General features: G+C 49.5%; 6 protein-coding genes across 6 annotated transcripts; 2 read left to right on the forward strand and 4 right to left on the reverse strand.

Annotated features, from left to right (window-relative positions):
* Positions 1 to 5,960: 5,960 nt before the first annotated feature.
* TrAFT101_004749 (uncharacterized protein) lies at positions 5,961 to 8,443 on the reverse strand (the record flags this gene model as incomplete). Its single annotated transcript, XM_024908316.2, has 9 exons — positions 5,961 to 6,593; positions 6,643 to 6,960; positions 7,010 to 7,064; positions 7,115 to 7,379; positions 7,433 to 7,559; positions 7,624 to 7,741; positions 7,798 to 7,948; positions 8,003 to 8,118; positions 8,172 to 8,443. The coding sequence occupies 9 exons, from the start codon at positions 8,441 to 8,443 to the stop codon at positions 5,961 to 5,963; spliced, it is 2,055 nt and encodes a 684-aa protein (XP_024759881.2).
* A 615-nt stretch (positions 8,444 to 9,058) lies between these two features.
* TrAFT101_004750 (uncharacterized protein) lies at positions 9,059 to 10,209 on the reverse strand (the record flags this gene model as incomplete). The annotated part of the gene is made up of 2 exons (XM_024910996.2): positions 9,059 to 10,132; positions 10,201 to 10,209. 2 exons carry the CDS (start codon positions 10,207 to 10,209, stop codon positions 9,059 to 9,061), a joined length of 1,083 nt encoding a protein of 360 aa, XP_024759880.1.
* Positions 10,210 to 10,512: 303 nt separating this feature from the next.
* On the forward strand, positions 10,513 to 10,949 carry TrAFT101_004751 (uncharacterized protein; the record flags this gene model as incomplete). The annotated part of the gene is made up of 2 exons (XM_066127276.1): positions 10,513 to 10,519; positions 10,705 to 10,949. 2 exons carry the CDS (start codon positions 10,513 to 10,515, stop codon positions 10,947 to 10,949), a joined length of 252 nt encoding a protein of 83 aa, XP_065983387.1.
* A 695-nt stretch (positions 10,950 to 11,644) lies between these two features.
* HTZ1 (histone H2A.Z) lies at positions 11,645 to 12,641 on the forward strand (the record flags this gene model as incomplete). Its single annotated transcript, XM_024905841.2, has 3 exons — positions 11,645 to 11,752; positions 12,265 to 12,396; positions 12,453 to 12,641. 3 exons carry the CDS (start codon positions 11,645 to 11,647, stop codon positions 12,639 to 12,641), a joined length of 429 nt encoding a protein of 142 aa, XP_024759879.1.
* Positions 12,642 to 13,541: 900 nt separating this feature from the next.
* Positions 13,542 to 13,934, reverse strand: TrAFT101_004753 (uncharacterized protein; the record flags this gene model as incomplete). The annotated part of the gene is made up of 1 exon (XM_024904044.2): positions 13,542 to 13,934. The coding sequence occupies one exon, from the start codon at positions 13,932 to 13,934 to the stop codon at positions 13,542 to 13,544; it is 393 nt and encodes a 130-aa protein (XP_024759878.2).
* Positions 13,935 to 14,504: 570 nt separating this feature from the next.
* TrAFT101_004754 (uncharacterized protein) lies at positions 14,505 to 17,927 on the reverse strand. Its single transcript, XM_024900335.2, has 15 exons — positions 17,248 to 17,927; positions 17,067 to 17,170; positions 16,883 to 16,955; positions 16,774 to 16,805; positions 16,653 to 16,717; positions 16,524 to 16,595; positions 16,239 to 16,467; positions 16,127 to 16,155; positions 16,021 to 16,053; positions 15,948 to 15,972; positions 15,687 to 15,888; positions 15,539 to 15,616; positions 15,358 to 15,486; positions 15,080 to 15,306; positions 14,505 to 15,022 (listed from the first exon to the last, which is right to left on the reverse strand). Exons 1-15 carry the CDS (start codon positions 17,340 to 17,342, stop codon positions 14,844 to 14,846), a joined length of 1,572 nt encoding a protein of 523 aa, XP_024759877.2. The 5' UTR covers positions 17,343 to 17,927; the 3' UTR covers positions 14,505 to 14,843.
* Positions 17,928 to 18,534: the final 607 nt, after the last annotated feature.

Raw genomic sequence — 18,534 nt, forward strand, 5'->3', positions numbered from 1 at the left:
GTCGGATCCAGGGAGCTCTGTATCCGGAGTCCAAGGCGTAATCTAGCACACTCGCGTTCCAGGAGCTGTCAAGAGGTGGCGGCAAAACTGGGCGTCGACTGGCGACTGGCGACTCTCGCAAGCGGCTCTGACGACGTCGTTGGATGTCGCGGGTTCGCAGGAGAGAGCGACGGAGAGGAGAGGTGGCGATGGAGAGGAGAGAAGAGAAGCGAGCAGTACTACGAAGTACGAGAGTTGGAGAGCCAGGCTAATGGAAAAGAAAAATTGCACGCCAGAGCATAATCCTAAGTACGGGTAATAACCTACTAGGGGGGGAGGCTCTTGCCGCCCCACCGCGCTGTCGACTTGGGTGCGCCAGATGGCCGGGGTACAAGTGAGATGATAGGGGCCGCCACCAAGGCGAAAGGTAGCACCGGCTAGGTGCATATGGCAGATTACGGCCCAAAGCAACACCACGGCGCAGACCCCTAATTTTGGAGGTTCCCCGTACCTGGCGGCCTGTGCTAGGGCGCTGGACTCTAGGGCACAACAGTGCTGATGCGCCGCTCGCGCAAAAGGTATCGAGTACCGCCTGCAATCTAATGACAATCTAATGAAGCAAGGGAGCAAACGGCTCTTGCATAAGGTAAACGAGCTGCTGTTATACCAGCGTGAGATTCCCTCTGTTTCTCTCCCCAGCTGCCGTTTTCGCCTTCTTGCACCTCGTTCTTATTGTTGTTGTTCTGTTTTGTGCTGCATCCACCTCCCGTTTCCGTCGGACGTGAAAATATCTGCTGTGCCGCCACTGCATATGGTACCCTCAGCTCAGCAGCCAGAGCCCTAATACGTGTACGTACCTGCGCCTTGGCCTAGCAGCCCCGGCCGCTGGGAGGTTCTCGGTACCGTGGAATAGTCACAGGTTAGTAGGCGGTTTATTGCGATTGCGGAATCTATCGTTTTAATGAATCTACCTCTTGTCGCAGCAAAACAGCGGGGTATCAGATGTACCTGCATCCCCTTCTCGCTTCCGGTTCCGATTTCTCATCTCATTTGCCTGTCATTCTCTTCCTCTGGCTGCTATTTCTTGCTCCCCCTGAACAAACCCGGGTCTTTGGCCATGCTTCGACGTTCTATAATAAAAGAATAAAAAAAATAAAAAAAAATAAAAAAAAGACAAAAGAGGCCGGCCCCTATTTTCCGCGGCTTCTGCTCTGTTTTGCTGCGAAATGACCCAGGCATTGCATTTATTATGATACGGAGTCCCGGATGGAGCCATTGGCTGTAGAATTCGAGGAGAAGCAATATGGAAGAGATGGGGCCAAAAGGGCTCCCTCCCGGCACTGTGTCATGGGGCTTATACTGTGTGAAGGCAACTCTTGCTCATCGCCACACCCTTCAGCTTGTTGAGGTGCACGAAGCTTCGCAGGCGGTGCAAAACAATGGCTGCATGTAACCGGCCAGACCAGGGGCTGCCGGCCATCGGTGGCTTGGAAGGATAATTCGTTGCGGCACAGAGAGAGCTGAGATGTTGACATGCAGGCTAGTTTAGGTGCGTCAAAGGGCTTGAACGGCTGGATACGATGCCCTGCAGATGGTGAAAGCAACATTGAATCGGCCTCTATTCAGTCCCGTCGCCTGTCAGGTTGCCTAGAGTCTGCTCTACTATCCAACAAGCACAGCATCTTCCTGCCCTGCTTCACTTGTACAGGACCGCTTCTGCCTGATGGCACAAGGACTGGGCTGCTGCAACGACAGCTCCTCCTCGCATCATCTGGCACCTAGGTATTCAATAGGTAACTCTATTGCGACGGCATATACTATGTAGGCCACCGATGGAAGACGCGCGGAGTCGCAGGTGCATCCATTCGCAGGCTCCCTGTCTAGCTCCCATGCAGGCGCAGGGGTCGTTTTCACGCTGCGTCAACCAAAACACCCTCCCGCTGCAAGATCACCTTCACGATGACCAAGAGCAATCTTTGGAGAAGCAGGGAAAGCCTCCACTCGATCAGCCGCTGCATTGATTGCACTGCACACACCACATGCATACGAAACACGAATAGAATGCGTCCTTGCTTGATACTAGTAGTATATCCGTCTCTGTCTCGTCCTCATGATCCATAACGTGGTGTTGACAGGTGCTCGATGCTCCCCCTTTCGACCCTCCGACTTCACCTTCGCTCTGCTCCCTCAACCCGTCTGACGTACCGTAACTGCTCTGGAATGCGCCGTAAAAAGCAATTTGCGCCACGTTGCAGCCATCAAATTTCGGGATATCTAGGCACACACGCTCGATCTAGCGGCATGTGGTATGGTGCACCTCTACGCCCTGAAACACGATGGGTGAGTGTAATAAGACTGACCCGGCACTAAAGGGGCGGATGGGCATTAAACGGCAGTTCCAAACAAGACCCCTACTGCGTGGGCGAGCGATTATTTGCATCTACTCCAGGCGCCTCGTATTACGACGCAGTGCTACGACCTGGAGTGGTAGTGATGATTGGCAAATGTTTTGTTTTGCTTGGGGAGGCGAATCGTTTACGAAGTGTCATCAGCCCGAGATCCAGCCAGCCGCCAGCATCACCCAGCATGATATCACGCTACGCTTCGTTTCTTTCGAACCCTTTTTTGCGTGCGCGACCCCTCCAGGCGGCAAAATGGGTGAGAAACCCCGGGAGCACGACAGTACTAGGTACTATAATAGACTCAACTTATAGTAGAGTAGTTTGGACAACGGGACGGCGTGGCGCTCACTAGATCCCGAGTTTCGATTCCTCATTGACGTTCATGGCGAAGACAGCAGGCCTGCCTCGGACATTTAACTATGCTGGCTCTCCATGTCTTCCTTCTGCAGAGAGTCTAGAAATGGCGCTGCCAGCATGGGCCTCTCATTTGCAAAGATTTCCCGCTGCCTGCCCCTTTTTGCTCCTCTCAACCTCACGTCCTTCAGCTTTCTTTTTCCTTCTGACGGCATGTCTCCAACAGAAAATATGGATCTCTAGTGTATCCACCCGCGATCAGGGCTGTCTAGCGAATCGGATTCGTAGCTGGCCGAGTTTGCAGGGGTATGGCACTCGCTGCTGCTCAGTCAGGCGACAAGCCACCATCGCAGAGGAAGCCTCACATGCAGAGTCACAAGGGCCGGCTTGCGTCTCTTCAGCCCACGGCACGGGGACTGCTGAGCAGCTGAGCTCCTGAGCAGAGGCTCCAATGCCATTGATGGATCTGCAATATCGCTTCGCTGGCTTGCTCCGTGCAGTGCGCCAAAAAGAAGCGCTGTACTGTATCGGAAAAGACGCGAACAGGAAAATGCAATTATCAGATGTTGCGCGTCACACGGCATAGCCCACCAATGCCGACATGGCAACTCTCTGCCCTCTTGTTGCTGTGTGCAGTCCGCTATTGTTGTCGTTGCGACAAACATTTGGCCTGAGCCCCTTTCCGCGAATCGGCCCTCCTTGATCTTCCTGAATTTCCGGGGCCAATCTCGTTTTCTGCCATCTGGGCTTCTCTGACTAGAAATCGGCAGCCCGAGGCACCGCCTTTTTTTTTAAAGGGTCCACTCAAGCCCCCCCCTGACAGCTCCCAATTCCGTGCCATTTCCAACTCTGTTTGTATTATTCCGCATTCTGGGATCGTGGGTTTCCAAGTTTATCAATCTACTGCATCTGGGCCCAACTATGTAGCATACGCTCTGAGTCTAATTTGTCAACTACTAACCGTTGCTCTAGCCATGAAAGTGGTCGTCTTGCTTTTGAAACTGCCTTGTCTAGAGCAGACAGACAATAAAGGGGGGAAATGTGCGTGTAAATCAGCAAATCCTTTCTTTTGTCTAAGACAGGCAAATCTCTGCGGCCGATGAAGACGGTGCTTCGCCATCAGGGACACGCAAACACATTTTAAAATTGGCCCCCCTTGCTCTAATGAAGGACTGATGTAGCAGTCTTGTGGCTCCTTGGCTACGGGCATCACGATGTCAACCACGTGTTGGCACTCACCAGTCGTCATCCTACCTGGTACTCTATACTTTACACACGAGTTACAGCCACCCAATCCTTCGTGTGACAATGGCCCTCGATGGGCTACAAACGTACTGCATGCGCATATACCCACACTCCCGCAGTTTGCTTGCCGGGCATTGGCCAGTTTGATCATGCACGTACTGGGGAGCAGTACCTGCAGCAGCCTGCATGTTCCGGCGGCTGGTTGGCCCGGCTCATGTCTGCCTTTAGTCGATGGATGTTGGGACGAACTCCATACGAAGTACGTAGCACCACGGATTGCGCTACGGCTCATTGGGGGAGCACCGACGGATGCCCGGGTATGCACTTGCAGCTTTAGTGTCGTCGATGCTTAACCATGGACGATTGTGCTTTGACTCTGTAGGCGGCTCTCGTTTGACACTTGGACCATGATCAATCTGCGGTCTGGCTTGTAGATGAATAAGGACTGACGCCGGTTGTTCTATTATTGGCGTTTTGTATTCCATGTTTCCTAGTTGTGGACTTGGCCTGTCAGTCGCAGATGCGATTTAACACTAAGGCGTATTTCGTAAGAACCAATCATTTAAGCCATGCTATAGATGCAATGCACTCTATGCCAGCCAAATAAATATTAACTTGCAGTTAGAAGCGCCATTTTACTTCGTTGGGTGGTATTATTTAGCTCTATCGAGGAGCACAAAATAGCATCCTATGTTCAACCGCTAATATAGGGTACGGATATGAAGTCGTGACAAACTGTATTATACCATACACATATACGTCAAAGCAGAGGTATATAATTCAATAAAAATGGCTCATGCCAATGTATCAGCCATGATCATAAGAGACGCATTATGTCGCTATTCTTATTCATTGCGTCAACACAAAATGCCTTGAAAACCAGTAAAAGGTCAAAAACAACAAAGCATAGGCAATAACTCGGATTTATAAACCAGGCACTATACAACAGCCACTCCTTGACGTTGAGTGATGTAAATCGTCTAAAAAATAGGGACATAACTACTAAAAGGCTATATCCAACGAAAAAGGCAATCAAGCATCGCTTGTAGAGACACTGCATTGCATCCAACGCCAACGCCGACACAACCAGACACTTGCCAAAGTACACCCACAAAACAACAGTCCGATAGCAATCATCTCATAGGCAATTTTATAAAACTGCCTAGATGCATATCTTCCTAGCTGCTGTTAAGCGAGAACGGCGGTGTACTGTCCTGCCAGGACATGCATGCCTCTGCAGTAAGATATCCACCTGGCGGGCCAATCTCCTGGAGCAGAGTACAGCCACTTCAAAGCTATCAAAATCTCATACACGATAATCTAGGGCTTTATCGCTCTTACCCTGTCTTGTTTGGAGTAAAGCCGCTTTCGCTGCTAGCATTTGTGTTACTGTTATGTAAGGGGCTCTGATAGGATACTGGCATATAGGTAGTTAGATGCTTTGGATACATGTAGTCTGGGGACGTATCCCCTTTCTGACTTACCTAGTATTTAACATGGAGTATATCTCCATAGCAACAAGGACTGATGACGCAAAATGGGCCCTGCGACTGAGTTCTATCATCATTTTGAGTCTACAATACTTTCTGATTCGGCAAGATACTTGAAATGGCACTCGGTTCGATTATGTGAATAGGTATACACCAGTACCCTGTATACAATTGCAGCACACTAAATTTTTAGAATTCATCGTACAACATTCCAGGCTAAGCACGCTGGGTAAGTAGATAAGAAAGAGGTACTACGGTATGCTATTCACTCAGCCAATTGTATTAGTAAGTTTAATTCCAATTTACCTTCTGCAGATACTTTTTTACTCAAAGAGTACTGTTAGAATAACAGGCTCGGAAATTTCCATTGTTTCGGATTTTGTAAGTGACTGCCTTTCGAGCTCATGCCGTTGTTTGCTCCAGTCAAGCGGGGCAGATCTCAAGGGTTCACCCTGCAGCTTTTTATAATCGACTCGATACTTCTTCCCTTTCACAATTGTATACTCCTTGACTGAAGGTAACTCCCATACGACCCCAAGCGAAGCCCCCCAATTGAGGCCCCAGCCGAGACCTCAGCTGAGAAGCCAAGGTCTCGTTCCTGTCCCTTGGTAGTCATCTCGGGGGATTTTGGAGCGAATTCTGCTGTAGATATGAAACCCATTTTCTCAAAGGCATCCATGTCGCCCCGAGTTAACTTGTAGCTGTCATAAAGGTACACCAGCTGCTGAATCTCAGGGGAGATGATGTTTCGTGGGATACCGAAAGTGATCAAATCATCGCTACAGGTCGCGGCGCAGGCAGATGATGGGGGTGATAGGAATGTAGCAAAGGGACCAAGGCCTAGGGAATGACAGAACAGCTTCACTTTGTCGCCAGACATGATTCCAGGACTCTCAGGACGGGCGTTTTTCGCTGGGTTCCACTGTCCAAGTTCGCTGATTCGACGCAAAGAAAACCGCCACGTTCTCGCTGGTGATAAAACGGGGATGCTGGGTGATAGCGCTCCTCTTGTTTCGTGTGTCATTTCAACTCCTACCATCGGCGGTAGAGACGCACGCGGAGTTGCTTCGCTGACGTCCTGGGGAAGATAGCTCTTAAAAATCAGTGGCGTGTCCGGAATTAACTGCATACTAGTTAGTAGAGTTTAACTCCTTGGGAGAAGTTTGACGTACTTTGTGCTTGAGTTCTTGACTAAAGTCAACCCCTACACTTTCTCTCCATTCATTCAAACTCTGATCCTCAAGTCCATTAGCTGAGGAGACAATAAATATCGCTCTTTCAGCCAGAGGATCTTTTGATGGACAGAGCCTGGTCTTTCCATCATTACTGATCCAACAAAGAGGCTTCCCATCTAATAAGAATGATAGCCTTCGCCTCCAGGGTCGATGGATGGCCTCTCTGTTGCCAATTATAGCTTTGAATAATGCAGGGATATGCTCCCAGCCTGGAAGTTTTCCTATCAGATCATGAATAGGCACTGCAGTTTCATTCTGCGCAAGTTAGCTTGAGGAATCTTCCACATTATTGCTTGTTAAATACCTCGATGACGCGCCAGTTTTTGAACGGACCGACTGTTTGGCACCATTTACAAACGCTCCTTTCGTGTTACTACTTGTAGCTTGTCTGGGATGGGAAGCTGCTTACTCTGAACCCCAGAGAGTGTTTCCTCCCCTTGCACGCATTCCCAATTGTGATAGAGAACTATTTTGTTGTTCATTGGAAGATGAAGATTTACCCTTTTCACTAGAAAACTTTGCTGATGTGGCGACGTATTTGGCATTTAGCTGGACACCAATAGCGTTGCGCAGTGCATCTTGCTGAAGCTCGTCGGCAGTGTTATTGAGCGCGGCTGCAAATTTCGACGATGTCTGCTGCCCTCCAAGCAAAACGGATGTGACAAAAATGTGGCCTCAAGGAAGCGTTAATGAAAGTTAAATATCCTGAGCAAGTGCTGATACTTGCCGAAAAGCTTATAGAATCTCTGAAGTCGCGTATACACTGGATCCTCCTTAATCTCGGCCAATGCGGTCTTGCACCGTTCTGAAAGTTGCAGCTCCTCTTCGTCAAGGAATACACGTGTCCGTGGAAACTTGGAAAGAAAGTCAGCCGCCCGTCCATATTTTTCCTTCATGTGCACATGACTTATGCCATACGTTAAAAGTCGCATAGTACTCTTGGTTACGCGACGTTGTGCCCGATGTTTGGGATGACGACGACTCGCGCTCCCGTTTCCCCGACACGCCTAGCATAATGCCGAAATCGCCGGCGGAACTAATATACACGTGTTAGAGAGAGGGTTGGCTTCATATGTGTGTTGAGAACCGTACACATTCGACTCGATGCATTGTCTGGAGAATGCATTATGGGCAAGGGACCGTTGAAATGCGTTTTTCGTCTCCTGGACGTCTATACTCGATCCATCCTCCACTTGGAAACAGGGATCCTCGGACCCTGTCTTGGAGCTATGAAGCACAAAGGCTGCCTCGAAAGTAAGCCGACAGCAGGAGTGGTGCTGAGAACGCGCCTACCCACCATTCATTCTGGCACGAACAATATCCTGATTCACCTCTCGGATTTGAAAGCCGTGCAGAAGTCTATTAGTGTTGATAATATTTCGCCAATCGGACGGGCTTAAATCTTCTGCATTGCTTGAATATTGGGTGAGAGAGTGTTGTTACAAAATTCTTATCATGATACTTACATAGCACTATCTGGCATATTATCGAACTTGAGATTATCAATGGAGGGATATTGTAGCGCGCTTGCATCTGCTGCGTCTGTATCTTTGCTGCCATTGTCCACATGTCTGTTCTCGGCCTCGTTTCCATCCTCAACATCGTTGTTGTATTTTAATTCTTCCGAGTTCTGGACTTCGTTCTCAAATGCAGCATCAGGGGGTTGTGTAAAATCACTGACTTGAACACTGTCAGTCTCCGAATTTCGCATAGCGTTGTCTTCATTAGAGGGAGGCATAGTGATGAAAAGCGAAACTGTCTCTCCAAGTATTATGTATTGGCTAATGTATTTGAGATTGAATTCAATAATAATACCCTGCTTGTAAAACCAGTCCAGATAGTACGTGAGCTGTTGCCCATTAAAACTTGGAGTCTTGGAATCTGGGCCTCTATTCAGGTTGACCAGCTTCGTGATCTTTAGCGCGGGGCTCAGCTATACTGACGTCATCGTAGTAAAGCCAAACAATGCTCGTTTTGGCTGGTAACGCGAGTTTAAATAGGTATTTGGTGTTGAAACAGTAGGCAAGGTATCTATGCGCCAATGGCTGGACTCTATCTACAAAGAGCCATATTAGCTGGGATTACAGCTGCACCAAACGTATTTGCGTTTAGGGATTTAGGTAACGCTAATGGCCGAATCATCATAGCGGCGTAAGTACTTCAATGCTTGTATTTGTACTGTAGCGGGGTAGCTGTTGTTCGTCCAATAGTCATCCGCTCATCCTAACCCAAAATAGTTGTTGCGTTATCTGCTTCTATATTACCTGATCTGTGGTGTTTGTATCATTAATTCCTTTCTCATTCTATTTCGTACAAGGGGTGACTTGGTATATCGACCACATAGAAGGCATCATCATCTGGCCTGTTGCTCTACATCCTTCCATCTACCCACGCGCATCGGGTCAAGAGTCCGCAGCTTGGTGAGCCAGGTTTGTAGATTACCAGCTCCATCGCTGCTGTCCTCTAGTCGATTCAAAGCCAGAGTGTATTCTAACAGAGCCTCGTAAATCCACTTGATGTCGTCATAATCTTCTGACAAGTCTGTAATCTCATCAATCTCACGCTTCAGGTAGGCGATCTTTTCGCCGACAGTTAAAGCTGGCGTGATGCTCTGTCCATTTCCGTCTCCAACAATTTGAGACACCAGAAACTGATGGTAGTACCATAAGCTTTGATCTTCGGGGCCGACATTGAGGCCTTCCCGTACAAGATCCAGCTCTTGGGCCAGGAAAGCTGCTCTGGCCTTGTCGTCGGCGCCTCGCTGCTCCAAAACTTTGGGGATGAGTAGACTTCGGTTATGCCACGCAGAAAAATTCGACAAGTTCTGTCGAATCATGGCTGTGGTATATGCGAACTCGTCCTCGGCCATGCTCTTGCCGTCTAGTTTGGCGCTCTCTAACTGAGCCACCACAAATCTTCTGTATCCCCAGGCATGGTAATTGCGCTGATCCTTGTTGAGCATCTTGGACACCAGGCCGAGCTCCGTTTCCCATATTTTGCGTGCTGCTGGAAGGGGTAGCCGCAGAATGGCTTGCGACAATAGCCATTGCCGGAAATTCCAGATCCAGTAGCACTTGGGGAACTCCATCAGGAGCGGCATGGTAAAGGCGATTTCGGACTGTAGCACCTCGCCGTCTGACTGTTGGTTCTTGGCATCTGGGGTCGGGTCTTGAGCATCTGGTACCGGTTGATCTGTTGTAGACAGCAGGCAGGATAAGAGACAGCGGCGCCGGACGTTCCATACTGTGTAATACTCGGGGTTGAGACGGAGGAGTTTGGTGGTGAGGTCGTAGAGTTCGAGGCTGTAGGTCCCTGACGCCGCCTGAGAGCGTATCTGGTCCTCGATGCCGCGATATTTGTTGATCTTCTCGATCTCTTGCAGTCGCTGCTCTTCGGTGCGCACCCGAGTTGTGCGAGCTACGTTGTGCTGGAGCAGGCCGCAGCCTTGCGCATTAGCAATCTATGCCGCACATATTGAGGGAAGAATGCGCTCACGCTTGCCATGATGCTGTGTCCGTAAACTTTGCAAGGCGTGTCTTTGGATTTGCAGAGTTGTACAGATATACAGACTGTAGGCGGCTCTTTATCAGCTTATCTGCTGTAGTAGAAGGTGGGATGTGCATGAAGCTCTACCAGTTCTCGTGCCGACATGTGGTCTGTGCGAGCTGGAGTGACAGCAGGCTAAGACAGCAGGGTGCTCGGGTACCTTGGTACCTCGTACTGAGCCACAGTGGTTTGATACGGCTCTTTGGTACAAGTGAGGATAGCCATTACATCTAATCTGTACCCTACGGCAGACCAACGCTGATGCTTTGTTAATATTCAGCTCATTTGTAGCATATAGTGCCCGTGTATTTACAAAAAAAACCTCCTACAAGTAAAAAAAAAAAAAAAAAAAAAAAAAAAAAAAAAAAAAAAAGAATGCTGACGCAAGTTGGACGCAAAACTCTTTTTCCGGCCAAGTTCAGCTACTTGCATCGCACTGACATCGGCAAATAGCCGGGACTAAGCCATGCCTTGCGCCACAGCCTAGCCGCCACAGCGGGACAATGCCAACTCTAGTCGCCGAGTTTAGAAACAGTCGAACTCCAGGCTCACCAAGGCAAGATATCGTCCATTCAAGCCAGCAACTTCACACCGACTTGAACTGGCATGATGACTGCTTTGGGGTGATTGCCTTCTTTGCCTTTACTGCACCTTGCAGCTTCATGGGCCAAGACAAGGCATTGGCAGCGCTGCTGTGATGGCAGCCGAGCTGCATGGTCAGTATATCTCGATGCCATGAGTCGTCCTCAGCACCATCTCTAGTGCTCTAGAGGTGTCTCTGCGGCGACTACCCATCGAGTTCCTCCCTCTCAAGCTGTCTGATTCGACGCCTTTCGACGTCTTTTCCAAAGCGTTGGCCGCCTTGGAGCTCCTTTGGCCGACTGACAGCCCTTTCTCGGCCTGCTACTATCTCGAGCTGCCTGCGATGCGCCAGTGGCGGCCAGCCTTCGGCTATACCCCGGGTTCTCGGATGCGGACATTCCAACCAAAGGCCTCGCTGGTAGGCCGTCAGCACCGCCAGAGGCTACTGTTGGACGGCACCACAGACTGCTCTTAGGCAGCTCAACAGCGCTGCAGCCTGCGAGAGGGGCTGTTTTGGGGGAGGTTGGGGGAGCTCATTCGGCTGGGCGACGGCGCGCCAGAAGGCGGCTGTTCCTTGCAGCGGACCTCCCCAAAGGCGGGCAGAAAAAAAAAACATGACAACAGCTGGACCGCCCGCTTGCGTCGATTTGCTAAATTTCTACCAAACATCCCACTATTTGCTTCGACGCCATCACCGCCTCCGCACGCGCATCAACCTCTGCTCTCGCCTCTCGCCAGTGCAGACGCTCCATTTTCAGCTTGAATCACGAAGCATCTTTAGTCGCCGTCCCGCATCGATACGCCGTTCACAATGGCCGGAGGCAAGGGCAAGTCTTCTGGAGGGAAGAGCTCCGGCGGTAAGACGAGCGCCGAGGGAGCCAAGAAGCAGCAGAGCCACTCTGCCAGAGCCGGTCTTCAGGTGAGTTTCTGGTCGTCGGACAGCGGCAGCAGCAGCAGCTTGATTTTTTGCCCTCTCGTCGCCATCCGCGGCGGCGTCTCCTCGTCCTGCTTGATGCCCAAACGATTTGCGCGCATGCACGCCCATCTGCACCTCATGCGAGTCCCGCTTTAGCCTCCAACCTCCCCGCGATGGCCGAGTTCGACGAGTTTTTTTCCCTGGACGACGTTGACGCGTTCGCCATCTCATCACTGCCACGGCTGCTGCGACTGGGCACGGAAATCCAGAGGCATGTTGGCGATGAATCTCGCCAGACCCGAGCCGCGCAATTGTGTCACCCTGCGGAGTTTGTTGCCTTTGGGTTGCTTGGATGCCTAGTCGCGTAGCTGGGCGCAGGGAGGGGGAGAGGATTTTTTTTTTCTTAGCGGAAACCTTTTGGGACGGGCTTCTTCTACCCATGCTATTGTCATCGAAACCGGGATTACAGCCAGAAGATGTACTGTTACTAACCGCTTTGTTTTGGGCGCATCTAGTTCCCTTGCGGCCGTGTCAAGCGTTTCCTCAAGCAAAAGACCCAAAGCAAGATGCGTGTGGGCGCCAAAGCCGCAGTCTACGTCACCGCCGTCCTGGAGTATCTGACTGCTGAGGTTCTGGAACTGGCAGGAGTAAGTTGCTCTGCATCCTGTAACTCGCTACTTGGTATCATTAACCGTCCGTGTAGAACGCAGCCAAGGATCTCAAGGTCAAGCGCATCACCCCCCGCCATCTCCAGCTGGCCATCCGAGGTGACGAAGAGCTCGATACCCTCATCCGCGCCACCATCGCCTTTGGTGGTGTGTTGCCGCACATCAACCGCGCCCTCCTGCTCAAGGTCGAGCAGAAGAAGAAGGCCAAGGCCTTGGAAGCCTAAATTACCTCTTCTACTCCCGCGCTCGAATCGCTTTCGCTCTTTTTAATACTTTGAATACCTTCTACTTCGAATCGCAGAGCGATTGACGGGAGATGGGCTGGGAATTGTTGAACTGGATGATGCTTTTTTGGTTTTTTTTTTCTGCAGAGGGTATCCGAACCTGTCAATGGGTATGCAACCTGTAGGAGGCTTGGACAACTGTGCAGATTCTGGGCGCACGACAGCGACTCAAAAGGCCGAATGACAGGGCCACATTATGATGGTTTTGTCTTGTTGCCAGTCGAGCAAATGGCCTGTCGTGTGGGTCATGTACAACAGTTGTTTGTGTTTGGGTTTTCTTTTTTTTTTGTTTGATGTTGCTGGATGCAGTTTGGAGATAGTAGCTGATGTTGTTTGATATGGTGGACGAAAAACATCTTGTTGGGCGGCTGGCATTCGGCAGCGCAAGATTATCTTAGGGTTAGGTACTTTTAACAAGAAAAAAAAGGAGAAAAAACAAGCATGAAGTACGGCTCTGTTATGCAGATGTCTGGTCCCGGTTATTGTTTTGTCATAGTTTGCATGAAGCCATAAGACGTGATTGGGACTGCTGCAGTTGTGCCACTGCTGTTACACGCCATGATTGTTTGCTAACAGCGAAATATCATTCTTTATTTGATAAAAATGCCTGCTAATAGTACATGAGCTTTCTATTCCCCCTTTAATAAGCAACTAAGTGTCATACAATTTTTAGACAAACGTGTTGGAAGATGTGTAACCGAAATGTGTAACCTTATAGTGCTGTCCTTGAATGTATGTGTGAGTATATATGGACGCGAAACTTGCTTGCTAGAAGGAAAAAAAGGAAATAAGAAAAAAACGAGGGGACAATAACCTCAAGCTGCATGCTGAATGAAACCTTTAAACATTTCCCCTTTGAGAGTTGACCGCGTCGCGATTTACTTCCTCATCCGAGGCAGTGTCAACGTGCCACTCTTGGCCCAAAAGGGACGGCACCTTTTGAAAGCTTTTGCTGTCTCGAGATTTGTACTTTTTGGCCCTTTTCGCTGTCTTTAGCAGCTTTTCAGTCGTGGACTGTGAGAACAACGATGACGACGACGACGATGGCTGGTTGGAGGGCTTGCAGATGCGTTCGAGTGCTATCTTGAAGAAGCATTCGCTGGGGAACTCGCAGTCTGTGAAGCAGCTGTGGGTGCCGTTGGTCATCTTGACGAGCCACCCGGGCTGTACATGAGCGTGATCTCTCGCAGGGGCCTCTGCATGCTGTTCAGGGGCTTTATCGGCAACGGCCATCTGCTGTTCTTCGTTTGATGAACTCTGCTGCTGAAACAGTTCGCGACGCCGTTTGAAGAACCTCCGCCAACTAGGAACATCGAATACGATCTTGCAGTTCGAGTTTGAATCGTGTCCGGTGTTCCCAGAGGGGAAACATATCGTGTGGGAACAAGAGAGACATCGTTGAGTACAGGCCATAGGATGGCTTTGATGGCATTTGTGGCATTGCCAAGACCAGGTTGTCGGGATATCTGAGCTCGTGTCCATTGTTTTCTAAAGCGTCTATTGTGTTCTAAAGTTGTACTATGGTGGACGAAGATAACAATGATCGAGGACGTATATAGCTTGTATTTGTCGAGGATATCGAAGAAAAGATTTCGCAAATGGTACGGAAATAATGGGAATTGCTTGCTGAAGGAAAAAAAGAGGTAGAAAGTTGCTGATGATGATACGAGTACAAGGAATGAAAAGCAATCGGAATTTAGAAATTTAGTATTGCTGCTTGATAGGTATATATTGGGTATGGAGAAAGCAACAGTAGGCTCTAGGGATTTTGTTGAAAAGTTTGATAGCAAGTGAAAGACGCGTGTCAACTTTGAAAATTGTTGGGCTGATGGCAAAAAGCGAGAAGCAGCCATGTTTCTTTTGACCCACTGTCATAATACATCATGTAATTTTGTATTCATTTTCTCGTTTGTTCTTCTAGATGGATTTATTAGCATTAAAGGGTTCCAACACACGCATGCCTGGCATCTGTTTCTTCATATCATCCATCAGCCATTATGCAATCTCAAACGTGCACTCTCTTATCTAGTCAACATGGCCCTTTTTGTAGCGAGAAACTCAACCGTTTTTAGATAGATAGGTACGTTGTTCTGTACCTTTGAATGTTTAAAAGGTACCAGCCTCTACAAACAGCCCCAGCCTTCAAGCTTCCTTGCTTGTAGGCGCCACCTCCTGCACGCTCTCAATCTCTGTAATATTCTCTCCTATAACTTGCCCACTGACGAGATTGACGCGAGGGCCGGTGAAGTTCTTTCGGCCATCGATGATCCATTGAAAGAGAGAGATTGCAATGATGATGGCGAACGCGACGATGCAGTAGTCTATGAGGGCGAGTTAGCACACATGAATATTGGGGGCCAGATCTATGTATGACGCACTCATGTTGCTACCAGTAACAGGTAGGACTGGAGGGAAGACAAATAAGACTGTGGTGAGCGCGATATACGACAGCGAGATGATGTCTGCTGTCCAGCCAAACCAACTAGGTAGCACCCATTTTCGTTCAGGCAGTTTCTTACGCCCTTGGAGGCAGTTGACCATGATCGGCAGGCCATAGGAAAGATCGAGGGTAACAACAGAGGCCGAGATGATGGCGTTGAACGCGCTTTGCCGGCGTTAGCTGGAGAAGAACTAGAGAATACGTGTGAGGATTTACCTTGATGAGCCCAAGAAGATGAGGCCGAAGATTATGACGACAACAGAGGTAAGAATGAGAGCATTCAAAGGAAGGCCGAGTCTCGGATGGACGCGAGCGAAGAATTTGGATGCGGGGAGGCCGCCGTCGCTGTAATAGTTAGCCAGGCGCAATTATCCGGGTTGTCTCAATGGAAGCATACCGGGCAAATGCGAAAATCATGCGACTGCTCGTCGTCATGACACTAAAAGTCGCAAAAATGAGACATACAAGCGGGAGCCTGGGTTTCAACTGTCAGATTAACCTCAAGAAGGAAGCCTATAACGATATGATAAAGAATGAAGACTAACATAAGAAGGCAAATAGCTCCAGCAGTGTTGCTCGTGGCATGAATCAAAATCTGAAGCAAGGGGCCTGCTGCCGAGCTGATCACATCGTCGATGTTGCCGGCTACAAAGAGTAGAACGATGAGGAAGATGGCGCCGGTAAAGGTGCCGATGCCAACGCAGATGACCATGATCTTGGGACCTTCCATAGCCGCGTTGGGGATCTCTGGTTTGAGTGGTGAGTATGCATCTTGCAAGAGGAATTTGGAGAAAACGGTCACCTACCTTCAATCATATGGGCGACGGAATCCTACAAGGCATTAGTCATGGTGATGACGAGAGGAAGAGATGAACGTACAAAAGCGGTAACACCGAGGCCACCTTGGAGAAGCTGCAGGTTGTTAGAAACGTTGTTCAATATCCTTTTTTTTTCTCTTTGTATGTATTGTGGGTTGTATACGCACCCCAAGGAGCCATGCAATTCCATCAGGCCCTGACATTGTTATTAGCATCCAAAGTTGCGACTTTATAGTGTGAAAGAATGTCAACCAATCAACCAGAGATGGTAGTACTTACATCCTGTCGTGTTGATGAATTCGCGGAACACAAAGTACGCAGTATTATAATTCGGCGAGGCGCACGCGAGAACCGTGATTGACACGAGAACAAAGCCGCCAATAGACCAGATAAAGGCACCGCGGTAGAGAAGCGGCAAGAAGGAGTTCAAGAAAGCATTGATTACGAACGACGCGAGAGTGAAGGCGATATAGATGAGGAACTGGTGCCAACGTTGAGGCTCGTAGCTCTGGCAAGAATGTCAAAAAGATTGTCTTAGAAAAAGGTTGAGGAGTCTTGATGTACCTCGTGGGTGGCGGAGATGATACCGAGAATCAGTTGGCTAGATAACAGAGCATTGGTGGCTACGAGAGCAACCTATAGGTAAAGAGTGTTAGAAATTGCTACTCGTATAGAATAGAGAGAAGGCCTTACCCAGCCGGCGACGTTAACCCAGCCTGTGATCCATGACAGCACCGGCACCCATTTCGGCCAAGAGACTGTAATCTTGTTAGACGAAGCGGATGGTGTAAGTTAGTTGCTGCAAAAGACATACTTGCTGCAACCCAATGGTACTGCCCGCCAGCGCTACATAGATCCAACCAAACGTTGTTAGTAAACCGTGGCCCCTGTCAATCCCTTGCCGAACAGGATCAAACACTCACGTTGGATACGCCGACAGGAACTCAGCTAATGAGGCAGCGATACACAAGTTGCATATCCCCGCGGTGACTAGGCCTGTACACCCACAGCCACACACACACATGCATGTTAGCCAGGACAAGACCACATGAAAGGGGGACTAAGCATGCATGTGCGAACGGCATCTGCATACGACTTATAACTGACCCCAGACGACACCAGTGCTGCCTCCGGACGTTAAGCTGAGAGACAGACTGGCAGACAGAGCTGTCCAAGAGTTCAATACTGCGAATGCTAATCCCAGCATAGATCTAACCACGCATTGAGCTCTTGTAAGCCAATCATGTATGTCGAGACGGGAACTTTTGCCGCGGGACTTGGGGCTCACAAAGTGGAAAAGTTGCGATTCAGCTCGGGCCGGTGACCCATGGCCGCCAGCTGGGCGTCATCGCTATTCTCGTGCTTGGTATATTCTTCGCTCATTGTGTCAAAACGATGAGCAGCTATTGGATACTACTCTTCTCTCATTCGGCAGGATTCAGGGGAGATCACAATGTGCCCTGCATTGAGGGGAGTGGCAGAGGAGGAGAAAAAAAAAAGGGCCAGTAAGTGAGTGAGAGGGAGTGAGTGATCAGGAGTTTATTGTTTTATTACAGAGCGTGAGAACAGAGATTCAAGATGGAGACGAGAGAATATGGGGACCCCATTGCCCGCGTCGGCCAACTTGGCCACGCTATCATCGATGGGGGTCAATCGTGAAACTGAGTCGTATTTTCGTCCATCAGACGAGTCAACGACATCTCAGTTGATCATCATGCTGGGAAGCCCGAACTCGGCGTGCGGAGACAAGGGTTTGCCGGCGCTTGAGACTCTTTGGTTTCTCATGCTATTGCCGGGACAGGCAATAAGAGGGAGAGAAGTGCAGATGGACAGATCCGGTGTGATTGACCGACAAGGCACCAGAGCTATGTGATTAGCCCACTGATAAAGCAAATCCAGCATGAGACTTAATGCCTGGTACTGGAATGGCTATCAGCCATGTACGGTAGATTATCTCGGCCGAGCCCCATGTAAGCCGTTAGCAGCAGTTGTCATTAGCTTAGAGGTATCAAAACGTGGAGACGGTCTGGCGCTCTCCCCGCTCAGCAAGATGCGGGGAAATCGATAAGATGGCTCAAACAGGTTAGCAAATGGCATTTGACTGGAAGAGGGTGAGGCGGAGAGCGCCGTCGTTTGTCGTTTTGGTAGGCTGTCTAATTGTAAACGCATCGTGGTGGAGTTTGGTGGCTCGATGCTTGTTTGATCCGCGTCGTGTTGGACGCAGGGCGTCAAGGGCGCGGCCTCGGCTGCATAAGGCTCGTATCTCAGCAACTATTGCTATTACTACTGTAGCTGCGACGGCGATTTAGTTGATGCCTGTCATTACTTATCTGTTCGGTGGATATGATAACCTGGATAATGTACATACCCATCTATACAGATAAGATTAGTGAGAATGAAAAAGTGGAATGGGAACCATGGTACCTACGCGATGTTTAGATATGGGCGGGTACTCGGTGCACGAGACTCCGCGCGCCATGCTTTCTGAGGTTGCATTGATGGGTCAGATGGAGATGGAGATCGCCAGGTTCGTCGCTGAAGCCGCGGCCTGGGCCTGTGCCGCTTTGACAGCTGT

The sequence above is a fragment of the Trichoderma asperellum genome, chromosome 3 (assembly GCF_020647865.1).
Source record: "Trichoderma asperellum chromosome 3, complete sequence".
Classification (NCBI taxonomy): Eukaryota; Fungi; Ascomycota; class Sordariomycetes; order Hypocreales; family Hypocreaceae; genus Trichoderma; species Trichoderma asperellum.

Bases quoted from the DNA above. Each gene is read 5' to 3' on its own strand.
- TrAFT101_004754 (XM_024900335.2), bottom strand. From the start codon at position 17,342: ATGAGCGAAGAATATACCAAGCACGAGAATAGCGATGACGCCCAGCTG. The intron at 16,806-16,882 runs GTGAGTGTTTGA...GGATCTATGTAG, and splicing joins TTCCTGTCGGCGTATCCAAC to CGCTGGCGGGCAGTACCATT. The intron at 16,718-16,773 runs GTATGTCTTTTG...ACAAGATTACAG, and splicing joins GTACCATTGGGTTGCAGCAA to TCTCTTGGCCGAAATGGGTG.